General features: G+C 40.5%; 1 protein-coding gene across 1 annotated transcript in view; it reads left to right on the top strand.

Annotated features, from left to right (window-relative positions):
- CHRNA6 (cholinergic receptor nicotinic alpha 6 subunit) overlaps window positions 1–24900 on the top strand; it is a 96826-nt gene that overhangs the window by 20082 nt on the left and 51844 nt on the right. Inside the window, exon 2 of the mRNA XM_082258952.1 lies at window positions 14558–14697. Coding sequence (XP_082115078.1) covers window positions 14558–14697 — 140 coding nt within the window. The remainder of the gene's footprint in view (window positions 1–14557; window positions 14698–24900) is intronic.

Here is a 24900-nt window from a genome sequence, read left to right as displayed (position 1 = left end):
CACTGGCTTGAGGTAGTTAGTTGTAAGTTCCTGTATGGCTGCAACTCTCAAGTGACACTCTGTACAATTCAGGACCAAAACTGCAGGTGCCCCCTTTGACCTTGAACTCTTCGGGGTTCTCTGACTCTGTACCCCCTCAGTAACTTCCGGAGTGGTCCCTTCTGACTCTAGGCAGACCCCCAGGGGCAATCCTCAGTACTCACGACCTATATAGGCTTTCCTGGGGCTGGTCATACTTCAAAAGTGCTGCGCCAGAAACATAGTGTAACATATATTAAAAATCAATCTGTATATAAAAGAGGATTTTAAGTGTCCATAAATCATAAGTGCATTCCAGTGTCCAAAGCTTGTAGTCACCCAATAATCATGGTTAATACAAAATAATGTGCTCCACTCCACCACCACCAGAGATATACAGTGGGGATCTAAAGTTTGGGCACCTCAGGTAAAAATTTGTATTAATGTGCATAAAGAAGCCAAGGAAAGATGGAAAAATCTCCAAAAGGCATCAAATTACAGATTAGACATTCTTATAATATGTCAACAAAAGTTAGATTTTATTTCCATCATTTACACTTTCAAAATAACAGAAAACAAAAAAATGGTGTCTGCAAAAGTTTGGGCACCCTGCAGAGTTAATATCTTGTACTGCCCTCTTTGGCAAGTATCACAGCTTGTAAACGCTTTTTGTAGTCAGCCAAGAGTCTTTCAATTCTTGTTTGAGGTATCTTTGCCCATTCTTCCTTACAAAAGTCTTTCAGTTCTTTGAGATTTCTGGGCTGTCTGTCACGCACTGCTCTTTTAAGGTCTATCCATAGATTTTTAATTATGTTGAGATCAGGAGATTGTGAAGGCCATGGCAAAACCTTCAGTTTACGCCTCTTGGTGTAATCCCCTGTGGATTTCGAGGTGTGTTTAGGATCATTATCCATTTGTAGAAGCCATCCTCTCTTTAACTTCCAAAATTTGCTGAAATGTTATTGAATCCATTTTTCCTTCTACTCATCATGAGATGTTCCCTGTGCCACTGGCTGCAATACAACCCCAAAGCATGGTTGATCCACCCCTATGCTTAACAGTTGGACAGAGGTTCTTTTCATTAAATTCTGTGACCCTTCTTCTCCAAACGTATCTTTGCTCATTCCTGCCAAAAAGTTAAATTTTAACCTCATCGGTCCACAGAACTTGTTTCCAAAATGCATCAGGCTTGTCTATATGTTCATTTGCAAATTTCAAGCGCTGATTTTTGTGGTGAGGACGTAGAAGAGGTTTTCTTCTGATGACTCTTCCATGAAGACCATATTTGTACAAGTATCTCTTTATAGTGGAATAGTGTAACACAACTCCAGTGTCTGCCAGATCTTTCTGGAGGGATCGTTCAGTCAAACGTGGGTTTTGAATTGTTTTTCTCACAATCCTGCAAGCTGTTCTGTCTGATATTTTTCTTGGTCTTCCAGATCTTGCTTTAACTTCCACTGTTCCTGATGACAACCATTTTTTAATCACATTCCGAACAGAGGATATTGACATCTGAAAACGCTTTGCTATCTCCTTATAGCCTTCTCCAGCTTTGTGAGCATCAACTATTTTCAGTTTCAGTTTTCTAGACAACTGCTTAGAAGATCCTATGGTGCTGATTGTTGGGGCAAGGTCAGATGAGTCTGGGCATTTAAAACCTTTGAGATTGACATCACCTGGTCTTCCCAGATGATGATTGAGAACAATCCATGACACTGGCAGGTCTCAGCCTTGCAAAGGGGGCAGTGCATGCTATAAATTCTGCAGGGTGCCCAAACGTTTGCAGATGCCATTTTTTTGTTTTCTGTTATTTTGAAAGTGCCAATGATGGAAATAAAATCTAACTTTTGTTGACATATTATAAGAATGTCTAATCTGTAATTTGATGCATTTTGGAGATTTTTCCATCTTTCCTTGGCTTCTTTATGCACATTAATACAAATTTTTACCTGGGGTGCCCAAACTTTCGATCCCCACTGTAAGCCTCTCACCTTACGCTTTGACCCAGAAATCTGAGCTAGACCAAGCTTTACCCCTCAGGGGTCACAGGTCTCTACTGTTGAAGTCAGCGCTCTATCGGCAAAGACATAACGTGTATAGGGGCGGAGCCTGTCCTGCTGCTCGCTGCATCCTCTTAGCTGCGCGGATTGTATGTGTTACGAGCATTATTCCAAGAATCTGTTTGTAAGTACCTCTATGTAATAAACGGCTATATTGATTTACCCGCACGAGAGCATTAGATCTTTTTTATTGTTTTGCTTTAATTCATATGCTGTGATCTCTATGTGCCCTGTGTGAGAGTGGCACCATCACGGTTATCTTGTCCCTGTGTGTCCGATAGAGAATCCTCCACACTATCCAGTGATACCTTCCTGTGACCCCTGAGGGGTAAAGCTTGGTCTGGCTCAGATTTCTCGGTCAAAGCGTAAGGTGAGAGGCTTATATCTCTGGTGGTGGCGGAGCGGAGCACATTATTTTGTATTAACCACGATTATTGGGTGAATACAAACTTTGGACACTGGAATGCACTTATGATTTATGGACACTTAAAATGCTCTTCTTATTTTATATACAGACTGATTTTTAATATATGTAACACATACGATGTTTCTGGCGCAGCACTTTTGAAGTTTGATTAATTTGTATTGCGTAAGTGAAAAAAACTGTTTTGTGTTAGCTGCCGGATCTTCTTATTTGCACATTGGTTGATTACATCACTTTTGGATATTAATTTACACTTGGTTTTTTGGATTATAACTGCGCTGATAGTTTTATTATTTTTCATATTTTCTTGAAACTGGACCCCTCTCTCTCTCCACAGGCTCTCGGCACACCTGATCCCCTCAGCTCAACTCAGCACTCTCTGGACTCCCAGGCGACACCCCGAGACATCCACCTCCTCAGACAGGAGGAGAAACAGCCTTTCTCTCCCTCCTGGGACTCTGCTCCCACCAAAGACCACGAGTCATGCGCCCCCCTTAGACTTACCCCCTGTGGCAGAATCTGCCTTCTGGGGTAGATACAAGTCCGAATGTATCTCTCATTGGGTTTCCTCCACTGCCCTATCAGAAGCCTCTAATAGAGCCAGTGAGGAGACTCGCCTCTCGGGAGGCACACTTGGAAACCATGACAACCTACCTAGCAAAAGAAACCTGGCCCTGCTGTTAGGCAGGCAAGGCCCACTATGCATTTACCTAGCACCTACCTGTAGGGTGCTATACTTGTATACCAACTGCAGAAGCCATTGAGACTGTAAGGAAACATCTGAAATGATAGCCAAATAGAACACAAGCCAGACCAAGTATGTTCCTTGCTAGACCTTTGTCTTAACACCCCCTGTTTCAAGTGTAGTTCCACCCCTTAAGAAGCTGCAGTGAACTGGAGTCCCCCACCCTGAACAGCCAGACACACACTGAATTTTCACAGTCACTGCAGAGTCAGAAAACAGTGTAGTACTAAATTTTATTTTGTTTAATTGAGGGCGGTAAACTTGGATGGGGATAGAGGTATTATGGGATGCCCCCTTCCACTTCAAACAAATTCAGGGAAAACTTCTCCTATATATAGTCTATATACACCTTACTTCATCCAGCACATTTGCTTGCAGAACTCCAGCTGGCACACTATTACCATTACCCATTACAGGCAAGGACCCGAGGCCCCTTGATGTATAGCGTCAAAAAGGTCAGTGCAACTCTGTGGCCACTGATCCCAGCACCACATTTTCAGGCCCTGCCAGCACGCCTAGCTGCACCTGCCTTTTACTAGCCCTCCTGGCTAACTTCTCCAACACAGTCCTCCCAGATTACACACTCACCAGCCCTCCCGGCTGACTTCTCAGGAGATCATCTGGATGTGCTGACCTTCTCACGCTGTCCTCTCACTTGCTCCCGTGCCTCCAGGAAGAATCCCTCAATGTGTTGTAGAGGGTCCATCCAGCACCCAAGCCCCAGGCCTGAAGTCACCCCCCCCCCCAAAACTAGTGGTCTCCCTCAAGGGCCACCAACAGCCTCCTAAGCACTCCATTTCCATCTTCCACCTAACTGCCCCTGATGGCATGACTCATGAATATTTCTGAGGTGGCCTGCCCCCTGCCAGCCCATTTTGCAAGCAGCTTTTCCTAGACCTCACCCTTTACTTCTGGAGGCTTTTCCAATGTTCCATAAAGCAGGGGGAATCACCAGAGATGTTGCTTGCTGAGTCATTCAGGCTTCCTGAGTCACTTAGCCCCTGACACAGATTCAAACCAGGCCTGGCTCTCAGCCAGGCCAAATTTTCCTACACTGTAAACTAACTATTTACACCAAATCCAGCACACTAGAGGATGCTACACAAGTACAAGGATAACTTTAACAGACATAAACATGTCTGTTCAGTGGGATCACTATTATTTCAGAACAAATCCAGGTACAGTATCTCACAAAAGTGAGTACACCCCTCACATTTTTGTAAATATTTTATTATATCTTTTCATGTGACAACACTTGAAGAAATTACACTTTGTTACAATGTAAAGTAGTGAGTGTACAACTTTTTTAACAGTGTAAATTTGCTGTCCCCTCAAAACAACTCAACGCACAGCCATTAATATCTAAACCGCTGGCAAAAAAAGTGAGTACACCCCTAAGTTAAAATGTCCAAATTGGGCCCAAAGTGTCAATATTTTGTGTGATAACCATTATTTTCCACCACTGCCCTAACCCTCTTGGGCATGGAGTTCACCAGAGCTTCACAGGTTGCCACTGGAGTCCTCTTCCACTCCTCCATGACAAAATCACAGAGCCGGTGGATGTTAGAGACCTTGTGCTTCTCCACCTTTCATTTGAGGATGCCCCACAGATGCTCAATAGGGTTTAGGTCTGGAGACATGGTTGGCCAGTCCATCACCTTTACCCTCAGCTTCTTTAGCAAGGCAGTGGTCATCTTGGAGGCGTGTTTGGGGTCGTTATGGTGGAATACTGACCTGCGGCCCAGTCTCTGAAAGGAGGGGATCATGCTCTGCTTTAGTATTTCACAGTACATGTTGGCATTCATTGTTCCCTCAATGAACTGTAGCTCCCCAGTGCCAGCAGCACTCATGCAGCCCTAGACCATGACACTCCCATCACCATGCTTAAATGTAGGCAAGACACACTTGTCTTTGTACTCCTCACCTGGTTGCCACCACACACGCTTGACACCATCTCAACCAAATACGTTTATCTTGGTGTCATCAGACCACAGGACATAGTTCCAGTAATGCATGCCCTTAGTCTGCTTGTCTTCAGCAAACTGTTTGCAGGCCTTCTTGTGCATCAGCTTTAGAAGAGGCTTCCTTCTGGGATAACAGCCATACAGACCAATTTGATGCAGTGTGCGGCGTATGGTCTGAGCATTGACAGGCTGACCCCCCACCCCTTTAACCTCTGCAGCAATGCTGGCAGCACTCATACATTTATTTCCCAAAGACAACCTCTGGATATGACGCTGAGCATGTGTACTCAACCCCTTTGGTCCACCATGGCGAGGTCTGTTCTGAGTGGAACCTGTCCTGTTAAACCGCTGTATGGTATTGGCCACCATGCTGCAGCTAAGTTTCAGGGTCTTGGCAATCTTCTTATAGCCTAGGCCATCTTTATGTAGAGCACCAATTCTTTTTTTCAGATCCTCAGAGAGTTCTTTACCATAAGGTGCCATGTTGAACTTCCAGTGACCAGTATGAGAGAGTGAGAGCGATAACATCAAATTTAACACACCTGCCCCCATTCACACCTGAGACCTTGTAACACTAACAAGTCACATGAGATCGGGGAGGGAAAATGGCTAACTGGGCCCAATTTGAACATTTTCACTTAGGAGTGTACTCACTTTTGTTGCCAGCGGTTTAGACACTATAGATGTTGACTTATTTTGAGGGGAAAGCAAATTTACACTGTTATACAAGCTGTACACTCACTAATTTACATTGTAGAAAAGTGCCATTTCTTCAGTGTTGTCACATGAAAAAATATAATAACAATTACGAAAATGTGAGGGGTGTACTCACTTTTGTGAGATACTGTGCTCCATCACCGGTGCTCTGGATAGTGTAGTATTTTTTAAAAATGTATTTTTATTCCCATTCCATGGGTAGAAAATAATAGGCAATTAACAGGTAAATGGCAAAAAATGAAAAATATATATACAAGAGGTTTCTCGACCATAATAGGCCGTTTCTGACGCATGTGCTAGTTGCAAAACCGGCTGCAGAGTGGCGAGCGGGAGATATCCGGCTTGTATTCCACCTGCTATTAACACGTCACGCTGTGCGTTCCAAATTCTACGCATTTCGTCACATCCGGTGACGTCTTCGGAGAAAAATGAATGGTACATTACAATCTTTCTTGGTGAAGTAAAGATGTTGGGTTATGGTTAAATGTACTTTTCCCACTAAAACCTCTGACAGTATACCAAAAGAATGTCTTCACTGCAACTGGCACCATTTTCTACAAAAAAGGAATATCTTTCGATTTCCAATGCAAATGGCCCAATAACTGTCGCTACAGACATGAATGTACATTTTGTACAGGACCACATCCTGTCACAAAGTGTTTTAAGAAATTGTCCACTTCTATGCAACCACAGAATAAAGATTCCTTTCTAAAAAAAGTCCCTCACCGGTGACTCTGCAAAACATCCTGCCAGAGCAAACCAAGTACCCAGATTAACAGACCTTCCACCTACTTTATAATGGGTTTAAGAAGGGCTTTCCATAACCATATTTAATGAGGAAGGTTGCAAAATGGTAAAAAATGTAAAACATGTTTCTAAACTTCCTTGATTTGTCACTCAATAGGGATTGTTAAACCCATACCACATAGTTATTTAATCAATCTTTCACAGATCACCGCTGGCTAATAGGCCATTACTCACATACTTACATATTATCTATGGATTCATATGGACATTGATGCCTAGTCTGCCCCCTGCCCCCTTCTTCGTGAGGTTCGTCTGGGTCCCACCACCTCAGCCCCCAGGGTAGACGTTCACCAGGGCCCCCCACCCACAGGGCTGCCAGATTCTCCCACCCCCTTCAACTGAGCTGACATGTAAGTACTAGGGCTTCAGCCCTTTTACTTCCACCCCTTTGGGGATATTTTCACTACATATATTATATTACTTTGGCTCTTTTTTCATCTTTCTAGACTCTATTTTCTGCATCTACTCCTGAGGAAGTAGAGATCAATCCATAGAGTTACAGAATGCACAGGATGCACAGAAATGTATGGATTACTATATCATCTGCCTTTACGCATTTTTAATTGTTTGGTTTTACCATGTAATGTTATTAACATCATATGAACGTATATTTAGCTCTATAAAAATCATGATGTTCATCTAGTATGGTACAGCTCTATGAAATGTTTTCTACCTATACTTCATCATGTTTGTACATTTTTATTTTTATTGTTATCATGTAATAAATTTTCTATCATGTATACTACTATACTTCACGTGACTAGCCTCATCTAAAGTCCCCTTGACCAATGTTTTTCTTTTTCTGAAACTGCCTGATGTTGTGAGAGAAAAAAATACCAAAGAATTACCTGAAGGGAGAATAGGCCCTTTTAAATTTCCACTCTTTGTTAACTGCTGTATTTACACTTTAGGAATTTTACCCAAAAAAGAGCCGAATACTTTTCTGCTCAAGCATCATTTACCATTTTCATATGGCAGCTCCCTCAATGACCAAATCTCTACTGAAATCTGTTCGAATTAATATGCTTCATTGGAAGATGCTACTGTATATTTATGCTGAAGAATTTGGGCCAAGATTTTTACTAACAAAAGTACATATAAAATCAGTGTTTAGATTATTGCCCATTCACCCAAACATAAAATAGGGGGGAGGTAGTTGGAATCGGCGCTACCTTATATATAAATAATAAAACCAACCAGTGGTCCAGACCATATATTAAACCTGTGCAAGATAAAGTGCTAGTGCAAGATCTGATGTATATTCGAGGATTAACGTGCAATTAAAATTGTGAGGTATATGGCCGGATAACTAAAAAAAATTACAAAGTGATAAGTGAATGTATTTAATGGGTGTACCAAGATAAGGTATGGTGTATATATACAAAAGTAAATAGAAGTAAAGAGTGTCCACAAAAGTGCTTAAACAAATCAAAAGTAGTGATGGTGAGCTTCGGTTGCTTAGATCCCAACTTCCACTAGAGGTCGCACTCACCCCTTAAGAAGGTACTAATCCTGGCTTCAAAGGGTAAGGCAAAAAACAGAGTATCCCAGGTTAGGCATCAATCTATCCTTACGGACTGGTGGATCCCATCTGAGTACAAAGCAGAACACCTCATAGCGTAGTTTGTAATAGAAATTACAAATGGGAGCAGCAGTGACTCATGGTTGTGCTGTAGCAGATCAAGTCAGAGCGTGTATGCAGCGCTGTGGAGCTCCCGCATTCCACACACGGTGAGCTGCAAACCGGAAGTGACGTTGACGTATGGTCCCGCCCTACGCGTTTCATCATTGGACATATACGGGAACGGTGTCACCCAAACAGCCCATTCACCCAAACAGCTTCAGTTTGTTAGGTTTTCAATTTGAAGGTCTGTATTATTTTGACAAATGCTTGCCAATGGGATGCTCACCTTCCTGTTTTCACTTTGAAGCCTTTTCCAGTTTTATGGAATGGGTTTTAAAGTGTACAACAGGATCTCCATATGTTTTACATTATTTGGACGACTTCTTATTTCTACTGTAGGTCCAGCTCCTAATTGAGCCTGCCTCACAATGTTAAATTCCTTTTTAATTTCCATTTTTCTGCTCATGTTTTAGAATTCCTTTAGCACAGGGAAAAACAGTTTTTCCCACTACCTGTTCAGATTTTCTGGGCAATACCATAGGTGCTTCTCTTATGCAATTTTGCCTCCCTCAAGAAAAATTGGAAAAAAAAAGAATTCTCGTATTATTATTATTATTGTTCGTGGGGAAAAAAAGTTTTACTAAAACATGCAACATTTATTAGACTTACTGTAATTTGCAACTAGGGTTTTGCCAGTTGGCAGAATATTTTCAAAAATACTCTATATGGCCATATCTGGTTTAAAGAATCACAATTCACATGTGAGAATAACTTCTGCCCTGCGAGAAGATATGTTAGTTTGGATTCAGTTCTTCGTGCATTTTAATGGTAGAGCCAGATTGCAGCGTGACTTTATTTTGGATAGTCAATTTTGTTTATTTAAAGACTCAATTAGTTTATTTGGCTTTGCTGCAATATGGAAGTCCCATTGGTGTGCTGAGCAATGGCTGGCTAGCTGGAAAGTGAAAGGTTTTTTAAAAAAAGTATAGTTTCATTAGAGCTGTTTTCAATAGTGGTTGCAACTTAAATCTGGGGAGAGAGTTTATCGCAACTGGGGAATTTTATTTAGTACAGGCAACAAGTAATGTTTTAAATTAACTGTTTGTCTTGGAAATCACCACCAGCAATAAAATCATTGTGCTATCTTGTTTCTAAATGCCTTACCCTGAATATATGGGTGAAGGAGACATACTGTATATTCAGGGTAAGCATAATATAGTCGCCGATGCTGTTTCTTGGTTTCAGATGTCACATTTTTTCGAGCTCCTGCCGAAAGCGGCAGATGTGGAACCTAATGCCTACAACACCTATGGGGGTTAATTTAATCCATACTAATATTCAGAACTCATTGACATCTTCCACTTGGGGCGGATATTCATCTGCATGTTTTTATGGCTGTCCTTCCTGAATCATACTCCTCTGTCATCATTTTCTGAAAATGTAGTTCTTTTATTCCTTAATTCACTATTTTCTAAAAATTATTCAAGGTAACACATTAAAAAATATATGTCGGAGTTTCCTTTTTCCTCACATTGCATGGTCTCCTATTAATTTTTAGTTTCTTTTCAGTTCAGCAAGCAATGAAAGGAGTCCACATTTTTAGCTGATACAAGATACCCTATTTGGCCAATTACACCAAGGCTTTGATGGAAGCTTTTATGGAAGCTTTTCTTATGTACTAAAAACATCTATTGCTTCCCCTTTGAAGATAGTTGGTTTAGTGCTGCTTTTTCAATGTGTTTCTTTGCAGCTCTTTGTATATCAGAGTAAGTACCGCTTAACAAAAAGGGTAAGGGTGGTCTTCTGTTTAATGCAGTGGAACCTGGAGTACGTAAGGTCAGAATATTTCTACAGCATTCCAAGACAAACCAAATAGGTAGAGGAACTTGGTTTTTGTTATAAGATTGTCTGAATTCGCTCATTTGCCCAGTCACACTGTTCAATAACTATTTTAGTCTACGGCCTAACGGTGGTAAGTTTTTGCTTATTCATGCCAATGGTTTGCCTTTAATTAAATTTCAATTAATTGAGGTACTTAGTAAAGGTTTATGCTTCATATGGGTAAAAGACTTTCCAATATCTTATCACTCATTCCAAATAGGGGCAGCTACAAAAGCAGCAAGACTCGGTCTTTATAATAATAAGGTTTAAAAATTGGGTAGATGGAAGTCGAATGCTTATGTTTCCTATGTTAGACCTAATTTGTCCTTTTGAATCCTAGGTAAGAAGTGAATGATATGGATTGTTGGTCATTCCTGTGTATTTTGGGCCCACAAAAGAGCAGCTGAAAGAATCTATGGCGAGAATTTGGATTTGGATACACAATTATTTCAGATTTTCTGGTTTTCTTGTTTCTAGTAAATGAGCATGCATTGGGAGGAATTGTCAAATGTCAAAATTGGGAAGATTAGCTTAAGTGTGGCCACTGCCTGACATATTGCTAATTCATTTAGGTGGCAATAATGTTGGTCATCAAAAAAAACCCTTAAATTTAGCTTTTCACTTCTAGTGCATTTTACTATTTAGTAATTCAAAGCATTATCTCCCAGTACGGACATTGTTTTTGTACATCATTAATCGCTTAGTTTGGCTACATTCGGATCTTTTCAAAGCATTTGAAAAATTAGGAAGCGCATTAGTAGAATGTTAGAAGAATTCATGAGTTTAGAATATGGTTCTTCCTTTAGGCATGAGGATTTGGAAGGGGGGTTCTGGGCCCATATAGGTAAGATGAGATACATATTTCCAACATAGGTTTGGACATACTCAACTTAGATTTCCAGACAGCAATTGAACAGATCATAGGATGGAGATTATAGTCAGGAGTTTGCTTCTCAGCCTCCTGCCTTTTTGGGGATAAGTTAATATAGGATTTTAGAGCTGATTTAATACAGCTGGGGCTACAAAAGCTGAGATGTTGAATTGTTGTATTTATGCTTGGTTATAAGTTATGTATGAATTTTTTAGATGCGATGTTATATTTTTTTATTTAAATTAAACCAATGAAGAAAGGTCGTGGCAAATTGTTAATCCAAAGTATATTTGTTTCTTTTTTTTGTATGTCTGGAAATTAGCTGCTTGCAATCCCGTATCATTCTACAATTTACATTAAACTTTTATTTTACAAATTTTTCTTAGCACTGATAAATTGAGTAACACATTAAAGTGTACATAGACCAAAGGAAACTTACCCCCAGGGAAACTAATATTCTACTGTCTATACCACAGTCTTACAAACACACACTCGGGTTAGTTTGGAAAGCACGGTTGTCATATGTAATGTAAAGCCAGCCTATGCCAGTTACAATATAGCCTAACTAGCCTGGATTTCTTTAACCAGAAACTCAACAGACAAAAAAAATCTGAAAAGCACCTTTAGATATACATTTATTTAGAAATAAATTGCTGGAAACTTGCGAGTCTGACTACCTTATTTGTCAAAAACCATTTACCACTAGTTTCTTTTGGAAGAAACTGCAGTATATCCATGCAAACGTGGAGAAAACATGTAATCTCCAAAATGGGGAACAGCAGGGCCACAACACTAAAAGAGATTGCTATTTAGTTAGGGTGTTTTTATGCTCATGCATATGCAGAAATGCTTGTTTTTGACACACTGAATACAATTCTGCGCATTTTATATGTGCTTTTATGTGCTTCTTTATGCATGCACCATGCTCTGTATTTTAAATACAAATTTAGTTGCAGTGCATAGATGTAAACTAGCCACATTTAAAGTGTTCCTAAACCCAGGACCCTGTATTCACTATTTCTGGTCTCCCACAGTACACAGAACATGGAAATGCAATTAATTTAGTAAATATAAACTGCTAAATACCTTTTCTCATCAGTGGTAAGAGCAGTCTTCTGACTTCTATCAGTCTCTGGTTAAAGTTTGTAGAAGGAGTTTTCATTCCCCCCTGATCCTCTGTCTGGATATTGCGGATTGGCCCTGCGCTGATCACATGCACTCTCCCAAGAAAAAAAAAAAAACTCTCTTGCAATTCACAGCAAACTGAGCATGTGCAGCCTGACTCCTAATGCTCTGTTCTATCAGGAAATGGTCTTGAGTCAGTTAAAGAAGAGGAGAATCAGATAGACCTGATCACGCAGCCTTTATACACAATGCAGAGAATTAACCACTTCCTGCAAACCGACGTACCTGTATGTCAGCTTGCAGAAGTGGTTGTACCGGGATGATGTCTGCAGCTGCAAGCATCAACCCGGTACCTTTTATTAGAGCGGTCGGCTTTCAGGAGATAACAGCCGATGATGCTAAGCAGCCGCTCGGCCGTTATCCCAGCGAGCGGGAGGGGACGTCCCTCCCGCCGCCTTGCCCCGGTCTTCTGTCCCACCGGGAGACTCGAGAAACCGGCCGGCACATCCTCTGGCTAGTTGGAATCCCGAACAAAGCTGGATTCATCTTTGATCAGGTCTCCGATGTAGTAACCCAGAAGCGGTGTCAAAATTCCAGTTTACTCGGCTGCTAATGGCGCCAATTTGAAAAAACTGTCAGTATTCAAAAATGCAGATTTTGGCATTTTGAATACTTTGAAGTGCAGTGGAGGGGTTTGGGGTCTTTTAGACCCCTGATCCCTCCATAAAGACTACCTGTCACCAGTGGTGTATTTAGGTTTTGTGCTGCCCTAGGCCTGACTAAACTTGTGCACCCCCTAATTTACATATGACCCACCCCTTCCTGTAAAGGCCATGCCCTTTACTGTTTATGACCCACCCTGTCATCTATGGACCGCAGACCACAAGTCTATCAGTGCCCATCAGCATAGCCTCATCAGTGCCCATCTGTGCAGCCTTATCAGTGCCGCCTCATTACTGCCCATCAGTGCAGCCTCTTCACTGACCGCTTTATGGGGGTGCCAGACCAATTTGCCTCCTGGACTCTGCCCTCTGGCCCAATTCACCCAATAAGACTGGCGCTATATTAAAAGTGTAGCACAAGGCGGCGGAGACCCTTTTCATGCGGGAATCGGGAGGAGGCTGTTTTTTTTTTGCTGCCCCCCTGCAAAGTGCCGCCCTAGGCCTGGGCCTTTTTGGCCTAGGCCAAGATACAGCACTGCCTGTCACTGTATATTACTGTCACAATGCATGTTTATATTCCTTGTGACAGCAATAAAAGTGATCAGATTTTTTTTTCTTTAAAAAAAAAAAAAAACAGTGCTGAAAATAAAAAATTAAATAAAATAAATAGGAAAAAGGAAAAATGTTAAAGTGCCCCCGTCGCCATGAACTCACGCACGAAAGAGAACGCATATGTAAGTTGCGCTCGCAAATGAAAACGGTGTTCCAACCACACAGGTTGGAGGTATCGCAGGGATCGCCAGAGTGAAAGCAATAATTCTAGAAAAAGATCTCCTTTGTAACTCTAAACTGGTAACCGTTAAAAAAATTTAAAGCGTCACCTATGGAGATTTTTTAGTACCGTAGTTTGTCGCCATTCCACGTGTGTGCGCAATTTTAAACTGTAACATGTTTGGTATCTATTTACTCGGCGTGACATCATCTTTCTTAATATAAAAAAATGGGCTAAATTTACTGTTTCGTTTTTTTTAAGTGCAAATATCGCGTGACAAAAAATATTGCAATGACCGCCATTTTATTCTCCAGAGTCTTTGCTAAAAAAAAAAATATATATATATATATATATATATATATATATATATATATATATATATACATATATATAATGTTTGGGGGTTCTAAGTAATTTTCTAGCACAAAATACTGATTTTAACTTGTAAACAACTAGGGTCAGAAAGAGGCTTGGTCCTTAAGTGGTTAAAGGGGTTGTAAAGTCAGAATTTTTTTATTTAATCCTAATGCAGGGACCCGAGAAGAGGAGGATCTGGGCTGCTCTGTGCAAAACCACTGCACAGAGCAGGTAAGTATACCATGTTTGTTATTTTCATAGAAAAAATAAACAATACTTTACAATCACTTTAACCCCTTAGGTTCCACAGTGAGTATAACAAGCATGCTTTACTACACATACAGACTGATGTTACTGTTGTGGGTTTAGTTACACTTTAAGTTTGAAGTGCAGAAAAGTAAGCAATTAATACTGGAAATGGACAAGAGTGAAGGAGAGTTTAACCATTATGATGTTTTTTGAATTTCTAATATCCATTAAATTTGTGGAATCTTAGCCATTTTTAACATTATTATTATTATTATTTTCAGATACATTACAATGTGAGACTGAAGAAAGACTTTTCCAAAAGCTTTTTGCGCATTACAATCAGCACATAAGACCCGTAGAAAATGTGTCTGATCCTGTTATGGTACATTTTGAGGCTGCAATAACTCAGCTCGTTAATGTGGTAAGTCAAGCATTCAATATTTTCAAATGTCACATCAAGATAATGCTCAAAGTTACACACTTAAAGCAGTATCAAACCCAAAACCACAAATTAAATATATTGCTGCTTACCAATTCTTATACGTGCTGTCTGCATTTTTTTTTTTTTAGGACTTTTTTACTTTATTTTTACCTGGGGATTCAGCCTGTAAACACACTTCCAGTCTTAGATGGAGGAGAAAAAAAGACACCTTTGGGCAGCAGCACTGTCAGTCTGGGAAGAGGGTAGCATGAAAGGTACTAGTAGATGTAGATGGACTTGACAAACAAAGTAAAGCCAAACTCCAGCACACACTTTTTAAGCAGTTCAACGACAGTTTTTTTTCCTTTTGGGATAAAGGTTTTAGTTGACCATTGTAAACACCCTTGTCAGTGGTAAATGGTTTGTCTCAGCACTCTAGTGGCCGCTTTTGCTGAACAGCTTTGTCTGTTAAAGGAAATGAAAAAAATACTTACTGACCAGATCACCAGGTGAAAATAAAGGAAAAACGTCAAAAAAAAAAAAGGAAAACTATTGCAGCTAAGAATTGTTAACCTGCAAAATAATACATTTTTGTTTTTGTGTTTAACCTTGCTTTAATAAAGCGGAGTTCCAGCTTGTTTTTTTTTTTTTTATAACCCCTGGGATGTTCGCACCTAATGCTATTTACAATGGAATGTGTAGAATGTGTAGAATAAAATGTAAGTGTTCTAAATCATAGCCCCCAGGGAGCGTGCTCCCATCTTTAGTGTGGGCATCTGAAGCCTACTTGTTCCTCTTTCCGGGATGCGGTGCTGCTGGCTACCCAGCGTGCACCTCCTGTTCTCGCGCATGTGCATATCGTTGCGCACTCATCGTAAATCTGTAAGCAGCAAAAGGCCATTGACTCCTGGGATTGATGACACTAATCTCCCAGGTGCTAATGCGCAGCCAGCAATGATGTACCTCGCTGCGGCAAAGTACACAGGAAGAGACCAAGTATGCCATTGAAATCAAGGTAAATCGAAAAAAAAAAAAGTGCCAATGCGTTTTTAACCTGCAACAAAGAACTGGATGGGGTTTTAAATGAGAGTAGAACTCTGCTTTAAGAAGAGAATGTTTTGAGAAAATGTATATACAATGTATATATGTATATACAAATTCCCTTGTGGGGTGTATGTAGGTCACACATAAATCCATAGATTGTAAATATACATTGTATGTGCATGGGGGGGAACTGCATCTGCTTCTTAAACATTTAGGGCCAGGTTCACATCTGTGCATGTGGTGCCACTACAGGACCCGCACAAATACCGGTAGCCGTAACCACCCACACAGAGAAATGCAGGACTCGTGGGTGGGTGCAACTAATCCTAATGGCACATCGCCTGCACTGGAATTTGCATCCGTACTGGTAACATCGGTTCCTGTGCAGGCTTCAATTTCAAAAATAGTGCAGGGACTTCTTTCCTGCGTGCTGCGGGGCACGGCAGCTCATTAAAATGAAAAAGCTCTCGTGCCCACATGGCCGCACAGGTGTGAACCTAGCCTTAGGCTGCCTAATGCTGTATTATCCTATATGTATATGTGTGTATATATATATATATATATATATATATATATATATATATACAGTATCTCACAAAAGTGAGTACACCCCTCACATTTTTGTATATCTTTTCATGTGACAACACTGAAGAAATTACACTTTGCTACAATGTAAAGTAGTGAGTGTACAGCCTGTATAACAATTTGCTGTCCCCTCAAAATAATTCAACACACAGCCATTATTGTCTAAACCACTGGCAACAAAAGTGAGTACACCCCTCAGTTAAAATGTTCAAATTGGGCCCAAAGTGTCAATATTTAGTGTGGCCACCATTATTTTCCAGCACTGCCTTAACCCTCTAGGGCATGGAGTTCACCAGAGCTTCACAGGTTGCCACTGGAGTCATCTTCTACTCCTCCATGATGGCATCACTGAGCTGATGGATGTTAGAGACCTTGTGCTCCTCCACCTTCCGTTTGAGGATGCCCCACAAGTGCTGTATAGGGTTTAGGTCTGGAGACATGCTTGGCCAGTCCATCACTTTTACCCTCAGCTTTTTTAGGCAGTGGTCCTCTTGGAGGTGTGTTTGGAGTCGTTATCATGTTGGAATACTGCCCTGCAGCCCAGTCTCTGAAGAGAGAGGATCGTGCTCTGCTTCAGTATGTCACAGTACATGTTGGCATTCATGGTTCCCTCAATGAACTGTAGCTCTCCAGTGGTGGCAGCACTCATGCAGTCCCAGACCATGACACTCTCATCACCATGCTTGACTGTAGGCAAGACATACTTGTCTTTGTACTCTTAACCTGGTTGCCGCCACACATGCTTGACATCATCTGAAGCAAATACGTTTATCTTGGTCTCATCAGACCAAAGGACATGGTTCCAGTAATCCATGCCCTTAGTCTGCTTGTCTTCAGCAAACTGTTTGTGGGCTTTCTTGTGCAATCATCTTTGGAAGAGGCTTCTTTCTGGGGCGACAGCCATGCAGACCAATTTGATGCAGTGTGTGGCGTATTATCTAAGCACTGACAGGCTGACCCCCACCCCTTCAACCTCTGCAGCAATGCTGGCAGCACTCATACGTCTATTTATCAAAGACAACCTCTTGATATGAAGCTGAACAGGTACACTCAACTTCTTTTGTCGACTATGGCGAGGCCTGTTCTGAGTGGGACCTGTCCTGTTAAACCGCTATATGGTCTTGGCCATTGTGCTGTAGCTCAGTTTCAGGGTCTTGGCACTCTTCTTACAGCCTAGGCCATCTTTATGTAGAGCAACAATTCTTTTTTTCAGATCCTCAGAGTTCTTTGCCATGAGGTGCCATGTTAAGCTTCCAGTGACCAGTATGAGAGAGTGACAGCGATAACACCATATTTAACACACCTACTCCCCATTCACACTTGAGACCTTGTAACACTAACGAGTCACATGACACTGGGGAGGGAAAATGGCTAATTGGGCCCAATTTGGACATTTTCTCTTAGAAGTGTACTCACTTTTGTTGCCAGCGGTTTAGACATTAATGGCTGTGTGTTGAGTTATTTCGAGGGGACAGCAACTTTACACTGTTATACAAGCTGTACACTCACTACTTTATGATGTAGCAAAATTTTATTTCTTCAGTGTTGTCACATGAAAAGATATAATAAAATATTTTCAAAAATGTGAGGGGTGTACTCAATTTTTGTGTATACATATATATATATATATATATATATATATATATATATATATATATATATATATATATATTTATATTTATATATATATATATAATCAGGAGGGAGAGTCCCGGATAGCCAAGGAACTCATGGACATCGCTGGACAGAGATGGGACCAGGTAAATATTAGGGGGTGCTGGGGAGGCTGAAACACCCAGGTTTTTTATCTTAATGCATAGAATTCATTAAGATAAAAAATCTTCTGACTTTACAACTCCTTTAAGAGTGCCTAAATAGATGGATTCACTAAAGGACATATTATTGCACTATTGCATGCTGTGGGGGGGGGGGGGAGCTATTGAACCCATCCAACTGGTCGATAACTTGCTGCAGTTGGAGAGACGTAAATCTGCAGCATTTTAAGAAATGGCGGTTGATTTACTAAAGGCAAACAAACTGTTTACTTTGCATAGGAAGTTGCACTTTGCAAGGAAATTTGCCCCAGAGCTTAGCGAATGAGGGAAGCTCTGCTGACTTCTTTGCAAAGTGAAACTTCTTTCACTAAGCTCAGGGGAAATTCCTTTGCAAGGCGCAACTTCCTTTGCAAAGTGAACAGCCTATTTACAGTACCTTTAGTAAATCAACCCCATGGACAACCAGAAAGATAAGTATAGAGTTATTTTAAAGCCAGCTGCTCCCCCTCACCCTGCCCCGCCTTCCCTGGTCACAAGCAATCAGTAGGTACTTTAATACATTTTCTGCCAGTAATACTTTAACCGCTTGCCGATCGTAGCAAGTACATTTACTGCGGCAGTCAGCCCCTCCTGGGAAAAGCGACATAGTACTACGTCGCTCGTCCAGGAGCCTGTAGGGGGCGAGCGCGTGCCGCCGGAGGCGCGCTCCTACCCCCGCTCATTCACAGCCAACCCCGCGTGAGTGACCGGCGGCTCCGATGTCCGCCGGCCACTCGCAATATCCCGCTGGAGAGTGAGAAAGGCAGGCGGCTGATGTAAACAAAGCCGCCTGTCATTCTCCCTGGTGTAACAGCAGAGACTATACAATCCTGCACAATACTGCTATGTAGGATCGCATGTCTCTGTGGTTACATCAAAAGCCATGCCCCTTGACAGTTAGAAGCAGCCCCTAGAGACAAACTTAACCCCTGGATCTCTAATAAAGTTAACCCCTTCCCTGCCAGTGTCATTTTTACAGTAACAGTGCATATGTATAGCACTGATTACTGTAGTAATGTCACTGGTACCCCCAAAAGTGTCAAAAATGTTAGTCAGGGGTCCGATCTGTCCTCCGCAATGTCGCAGTCCCGCAAAAAAAAATCGCAGATCGCCGCCATTACTAGTTTAAAAAAAAACAATAAAAATTACATAAATCTTTCCCTTAGTTAGTAAACGCTAACGTTAGTAATAACTTTTGTGCAAACCAATCAAAATACGCTTATTGCGATTTTTTTTTTTACCAAAAATATGTAGCAGAAAACAAATTGGCCTAAAATGTTAAATTTAGATTTTTACATTTTTTGGGGGGGAATTTCATATTAAAAAAATGTGAAAAATATTGTAATTTTTTCAAAATTGACGCACTTTTTTGTTTATAGCGCAAAAAATAAAAATTGCACAGGTGATCAAATACAACCAAAAGAAAGCCCTGTTTGTGGGAAAAAAAGGACATCAATTTCATTTGGGTACAGCGTCGCACGACCGCGCAATTGTCCGTTAAATTCACGCAGTGCCGAATCGCAAAATAGGCCCTGGTCTTTGAGAAGCCAAATCCTCCAGGACTTCAGTGGTTAATCCATAGCCCAAGAGCTTAGCTTCCTTTGCAATGGTCCACTAAAACTTCCTTTATGCCAGCCTCCATATGGTCTGGTCAAAGCCCAGTATTACTGGTTGTTACAAACGTTATTTTTAAAAACCCTTACAGATTGCCTATAACCTGGGAAAAATGTTTTTAACAAATGTTAATCCCTTATTATTGTTTTCTTTTTTATTAAGCCCTTCTTACCTTAGCTTTTTTTTCAGATTTCTTTTTTTTAACTGCCAGTATGCACTTTTTTACATTTGCCTTATTTCTTTTTTGTATTCTTTTTTGTAGCATCACGTTAAAAAATGCTATTTACTAGAAATATAATTCTAGTGCCCTTATAACAGGTCCTAAAATAAAATATGCTCTTCTGATGAATTATAAACTACTTTAGCAGGAAGAACACGTTTTGCACAAAATTAGGCCTGGTTCACACCTATGAATTTTTTTGGTGTTTTCAGTTTGGCAGAAATACACTACAGTCCATTTAACATGGTTTCCTATGGATCACGTTCACATCTGTGCATTTTATGGAAAGGGCCAGGGACTTTTTTTCAGTTTTTTGGTTCTATAGACTTCAATGGATCAAAATCGTGTATTGAAAAACACAAAATGCAACTGGAATATGCAAACTGCAACCTGCATAGATGTCAACCAGGCCTAAATCACACTGGGTTAATCACATTACAACACCTTCCCCATCCCATTCAGCTGTCTTTGGACCAGAAAACAGCAAACCTAGGGCTAATGGACAGCGTCTGTCATTTCTGTTATCTACATTGGCCCAATACACGTATGTTACGAAATGCAAGCTTCATCCATATTTACCTAAAGGAGGGATGCCCTTTGACATTTTCACCTTCTGTGTGAGAGGACCTTGTCCTGACATGACATATACAGTATCTGCTCAGGCTTAAGAGCTGTCCTTTCCCATTCATTTAGGTTTGTAGACTTTGCACTTGAAGTGGCCCCAGCCAGATGACCAGATCTGCACGAAAGCTAGGGCCAAACAGTAATCTTATTTTTTGCACCACAGTATCACTACTTGCTGAGACAACTCTTCTGAGCAAACAGTCACAGTATGAATTATATATTCTTGTCACAGCCCATGGCCCTGGCTCTAATATCCTGCTATACCCAATATGAATTAATAACTCAGAAAATAACTGTATGATTCACTTTTCAGTTATTTTTATATTTTTCCAGCAAACAAATAAATCTAGGCAAATTTATTGGCCATATTTATAGACCAAAACTCTGTATATAGTGTGTCTAGTTCTAATCTCTATGTTATTAAAAGTAGAGCTTTATAGCAGTTTAAATCTAGCTACAGAATGCTCCAGCACAGCATCCTTGTGACACTGTTACAGATTACTCATCATCAGTGATTTGTTGCTAGACATTATAGGGTATAGAAAGCAGCAGTCACCAGGGACTACACAAGGATAAAATGCTGCAGGAACTCATCAGCTAAGCCATTTACCAATAAATTACTAGTGACTGAGCAACTTGGTGACACCATAAAAAATAACTGACCATTCTTTAGCAGTAGTTTTTTAGCAATTTGTCACTATTAAAAAAGTTAAGTCACTTGTGTGAGATGACCCTCAAAACTCAACTCCAACAATAACTTTTCTTTTTTTTTTTTTTTCGAGTAGGAAAGGGTAGGAATCATATTAACAAAATCCCAATATAAACGCATTTTCTAGTACACCAGGAAAAGGACAGAACACATGTAGGTTTTTTTATTGCTTTATGTGCTTTACTGTCCTGGTGATCCCCAATCCTTATTTCCTGTCCTGGTTTTGGCAGGGCTAGGAGTAGAGTACTGATGTTAAAGCGTTATTAAAGGCTCATATTTTGATTTTTTTTTTCAAACATATTATACTTACCTGCTCTGTGCAATGGTTTTGTACAGAACGGCCCCGATCCTCCTCTTCTCGGATCCTCCGCTGGCACTCCTGGCGTTCTATCAGAATACCGCTACCTATCAGATTCTGCAGCCGGAAATGACGTTCAGAAGAGAACAACTTACTGCGCATGCGATATGCATTTCAATAGCTTTCCTGATGTGACAGAACATGATGCAGCGGCGGACATCTTCTTACACCTACGCAAGTCTTGAATTTTACATTTTTTTTTAGCAGTAAACTCACCTTATATACTGAAAAACAGTATTGCATTTCTATTGTTATTGTAAAATAGTAAATATAGTGAGAAAACTGCATGTAGAAGGTGGCGACGGCCATCTTGGTACACCCCGCACTGCTCAGCGACAAAATGATTATATAGTGAAATAGACTATTTGACTCGGTCAAATACTCAGGTGAGTTTACTGCTAAAATAAATGTAAAATTCAAGACTTGTGTGGGTGTAAGAAGATGTCTGCCACTGCTTTGTTTTTTGTCACATTAGGAAACCTATTGGAACGCATAGTGGCCCTGTTGGAATGCATGGCGCATGCGCAGTAAGTTGGTCTCGTTTAAACGTCACTTCCGGTTGCAGAATCTGATAGGTAGTGTTTGTCTGATAGAACACTGCCCCCCCCCCCGCTTGTCCAGTGACCCTCATAGCAAGTTGCTTGCTATGGGAGCACTTGTGCATGCTCACTCCCGAGCCACCTCTGTGTGTCCATAGGACACACAGAGCACGGCACAGACCCGCCCCTGCTTCCTCCTCACTGGCTGTGAGGAGGGACAGAGATGGGAAAACCTTCAGCTTTTACAACCATTTTAAAGCAGAACTTCCCCTAAAAGGAGAGATTACGCTCTTTCTTCCCCCTCCCTTCAACTTTTGGTACATTATTTTTTTGGGGGAGGAGCAAGTACCTAGTTTTGACAGACACCCTCTCCCACTTCCACTCAGATTGCTTACGCATTCTGAGCAAAAGTCCAGGACCCCCTTCCTGCCCACAACCTTCTGGGACACATCACAGGTTCCAGGAATCTGCGGGTCCTTTCACAGGGCGCAACGCGGCTTGCGTGTGTGTGGTGGGATGCCGGTTTTGAAGATGCAAGGAGTCACAGCCATCTTGCCAAAGTTAACATGCCGGCGACGGGGACCCAAAACTGGTGAAGAACTGGCCCAGGTGAGAATGGTGCTGGATCCCTGGACAGGTGAGTGTCTGTTTATTAAAAGTCAGCAGCTATAGTTTTTGTAGCTGCTGACTTTTAATTTTTGGAAACCTGGCTGAAGAACCTCTTTAAAGTGGAACTTCACTCTACCAATAAACATTGATTATTTTTATTATTATTATTATTCCTACTGCTGCAAGCATTAATAAATAAATAGGAAAGTACATCAAATATAGTTTCTTGCCTAGGCAAATTATGTCATATATCCCAGGAGTCTTCAGGAGGGGGAGGGGTTTTATCAGCTAAGCACACTCTCCTGCATGCATTCTTTAGCTAAGGACAGATGGATTCCAGGAAGTAAATGCTACTTGAATCATTTGCCCTTACTAAAGATGGCCAAGACCAGAAATGCTAGGGTGCTGTTTTTCAAAATGATTTCTCAAAAAAAAAAAAAAAAAAAAATGGAGATATGGATGGATGGGGGAGTTTGCTTTGAATATTAAAAATAAATTAAATTGTGTTTTTAGCTTGTGGTGCTCAGATGCAGTGAAGATCTGTTTTAATGAAGCAGAGCACACAAAATCCAGCCAAGATTTGACAGTTGTATTTAGAAGATGCCAGGTTGAAGGACAATAAGGATGTTTGAAGAACACAGACTCTAGCACTAGAGTTTCACTGATAGGAACAGTTTGACTTGCAGTAACAGGATTATTGACACTTGCAGTGAAAGGTTCGGTAACACTTGCAGTAATAGGCTCAGTAACACTTACAATAACCGGTATGATTGTCACTCCATTTCAACCATAGATGCCACTAAAAACATTTCATAGATCATTTCCTGGGATTATCACACCAAAAATATCATCAAATCAAAAAAAACAAGGAAATAAAGTGGGATTTCTATCAATAATTACTACAGAAAAATATTGGTTGTACACTTTTCTCTGATATATAAAAGATAAAAAACTTTATTACAAAAAAAATAAAATTCAAATTGTGCACAATAAAACACTCAAAATACATATTGTGACAAAAGATTTCACAATTCAAGCACCAGTCAAAGTGGTTTGTGGGTATTTCGCTTCTTCAGGACTGTGATTTCATTAAGACATTACTTAACAAGAGAAGGTCAATCAATCTACAAGGATAACAGATTTACAATATAGTATATAACACTTAATCAGTAATAGGATGGAGCTGAAGAATCAAACAATGCATCAACCTATGGAACTTAAATGAATTTAACTGTCCGCCATCACTCATAAAAAAGGAAGAAAACAAAGAAGCCCATTTACACATACATACAATACCTAAAAAAAAATATATATATATATGTGAATATATATATATATATTTATATATATAAATATATATAAATATATATAATGTGTGGGTGGACAGTCTATGTCATCCTAGATCATGGGGAGATGTTGGGGACCCAGGGGAGAAAGAGCAGAACCCTCCTAGGAATAATGGAATAATTTATAATCCTACATATTTCACTGTGAGCACACTAAGGGGAGACCACAAATCTAACGCATAATCTACAAGTTCACTCACTTTTTATTTGTCAGCCTGAAGGTTAGGTCACTCTCCAAGCGCTATATGGTCTAATTTCACAAAATGATCACTAAACATAAGGTAAGGGTACCTCTCAAAGTATTCTTCTGATTTACCAAGGGTAATTATTTAAGTCAGGACAATGGTGGAGCAATACAATTTTGTAAATAAATATGTCTATCAACAACATAATTTTAAAAACTTCTCACCAAAATGATGGACTAGAGTCTCGTATCTAGTCATATCTGACGTGCCATATTTTCCAAATGCCGGTCAGAAAGTAAAAGAAGGTAAGTGTCTTTCCATTTATATAGACACCTGGGTCTCTTGAGGACCACCCCCAAATCCCACCAATTAGGGGTGCCAAGCCAATGATTGCCGGAATTGCCCCAATTTTATTATGGAGTTACTTGAGTTTATCCTAACCCACAGCGTTTTCATATTTGATGACTTCCACTACCTCCAGGTACAGGGAGTTGCAATGGGGACCATTTGTGCCCTGTCCTATGCTAACCTGTACCTGGGGGAGTGGGAGCTGATA

This window comes from Pelophylax lessonae, assembly GCF_965119305.1.
Source record: "Pelophylax lessonae genome assembly, chromosome: 1".
Lineage (NCBI taxonomy): Eukaryota > Metazoa > Chordata > Amphibia > Anura > Ranidae > Pelophylax > Pelophylax lessonae.
This window is presented reverse-complemented; position numbering and strand designations above follow the sequence as displayed.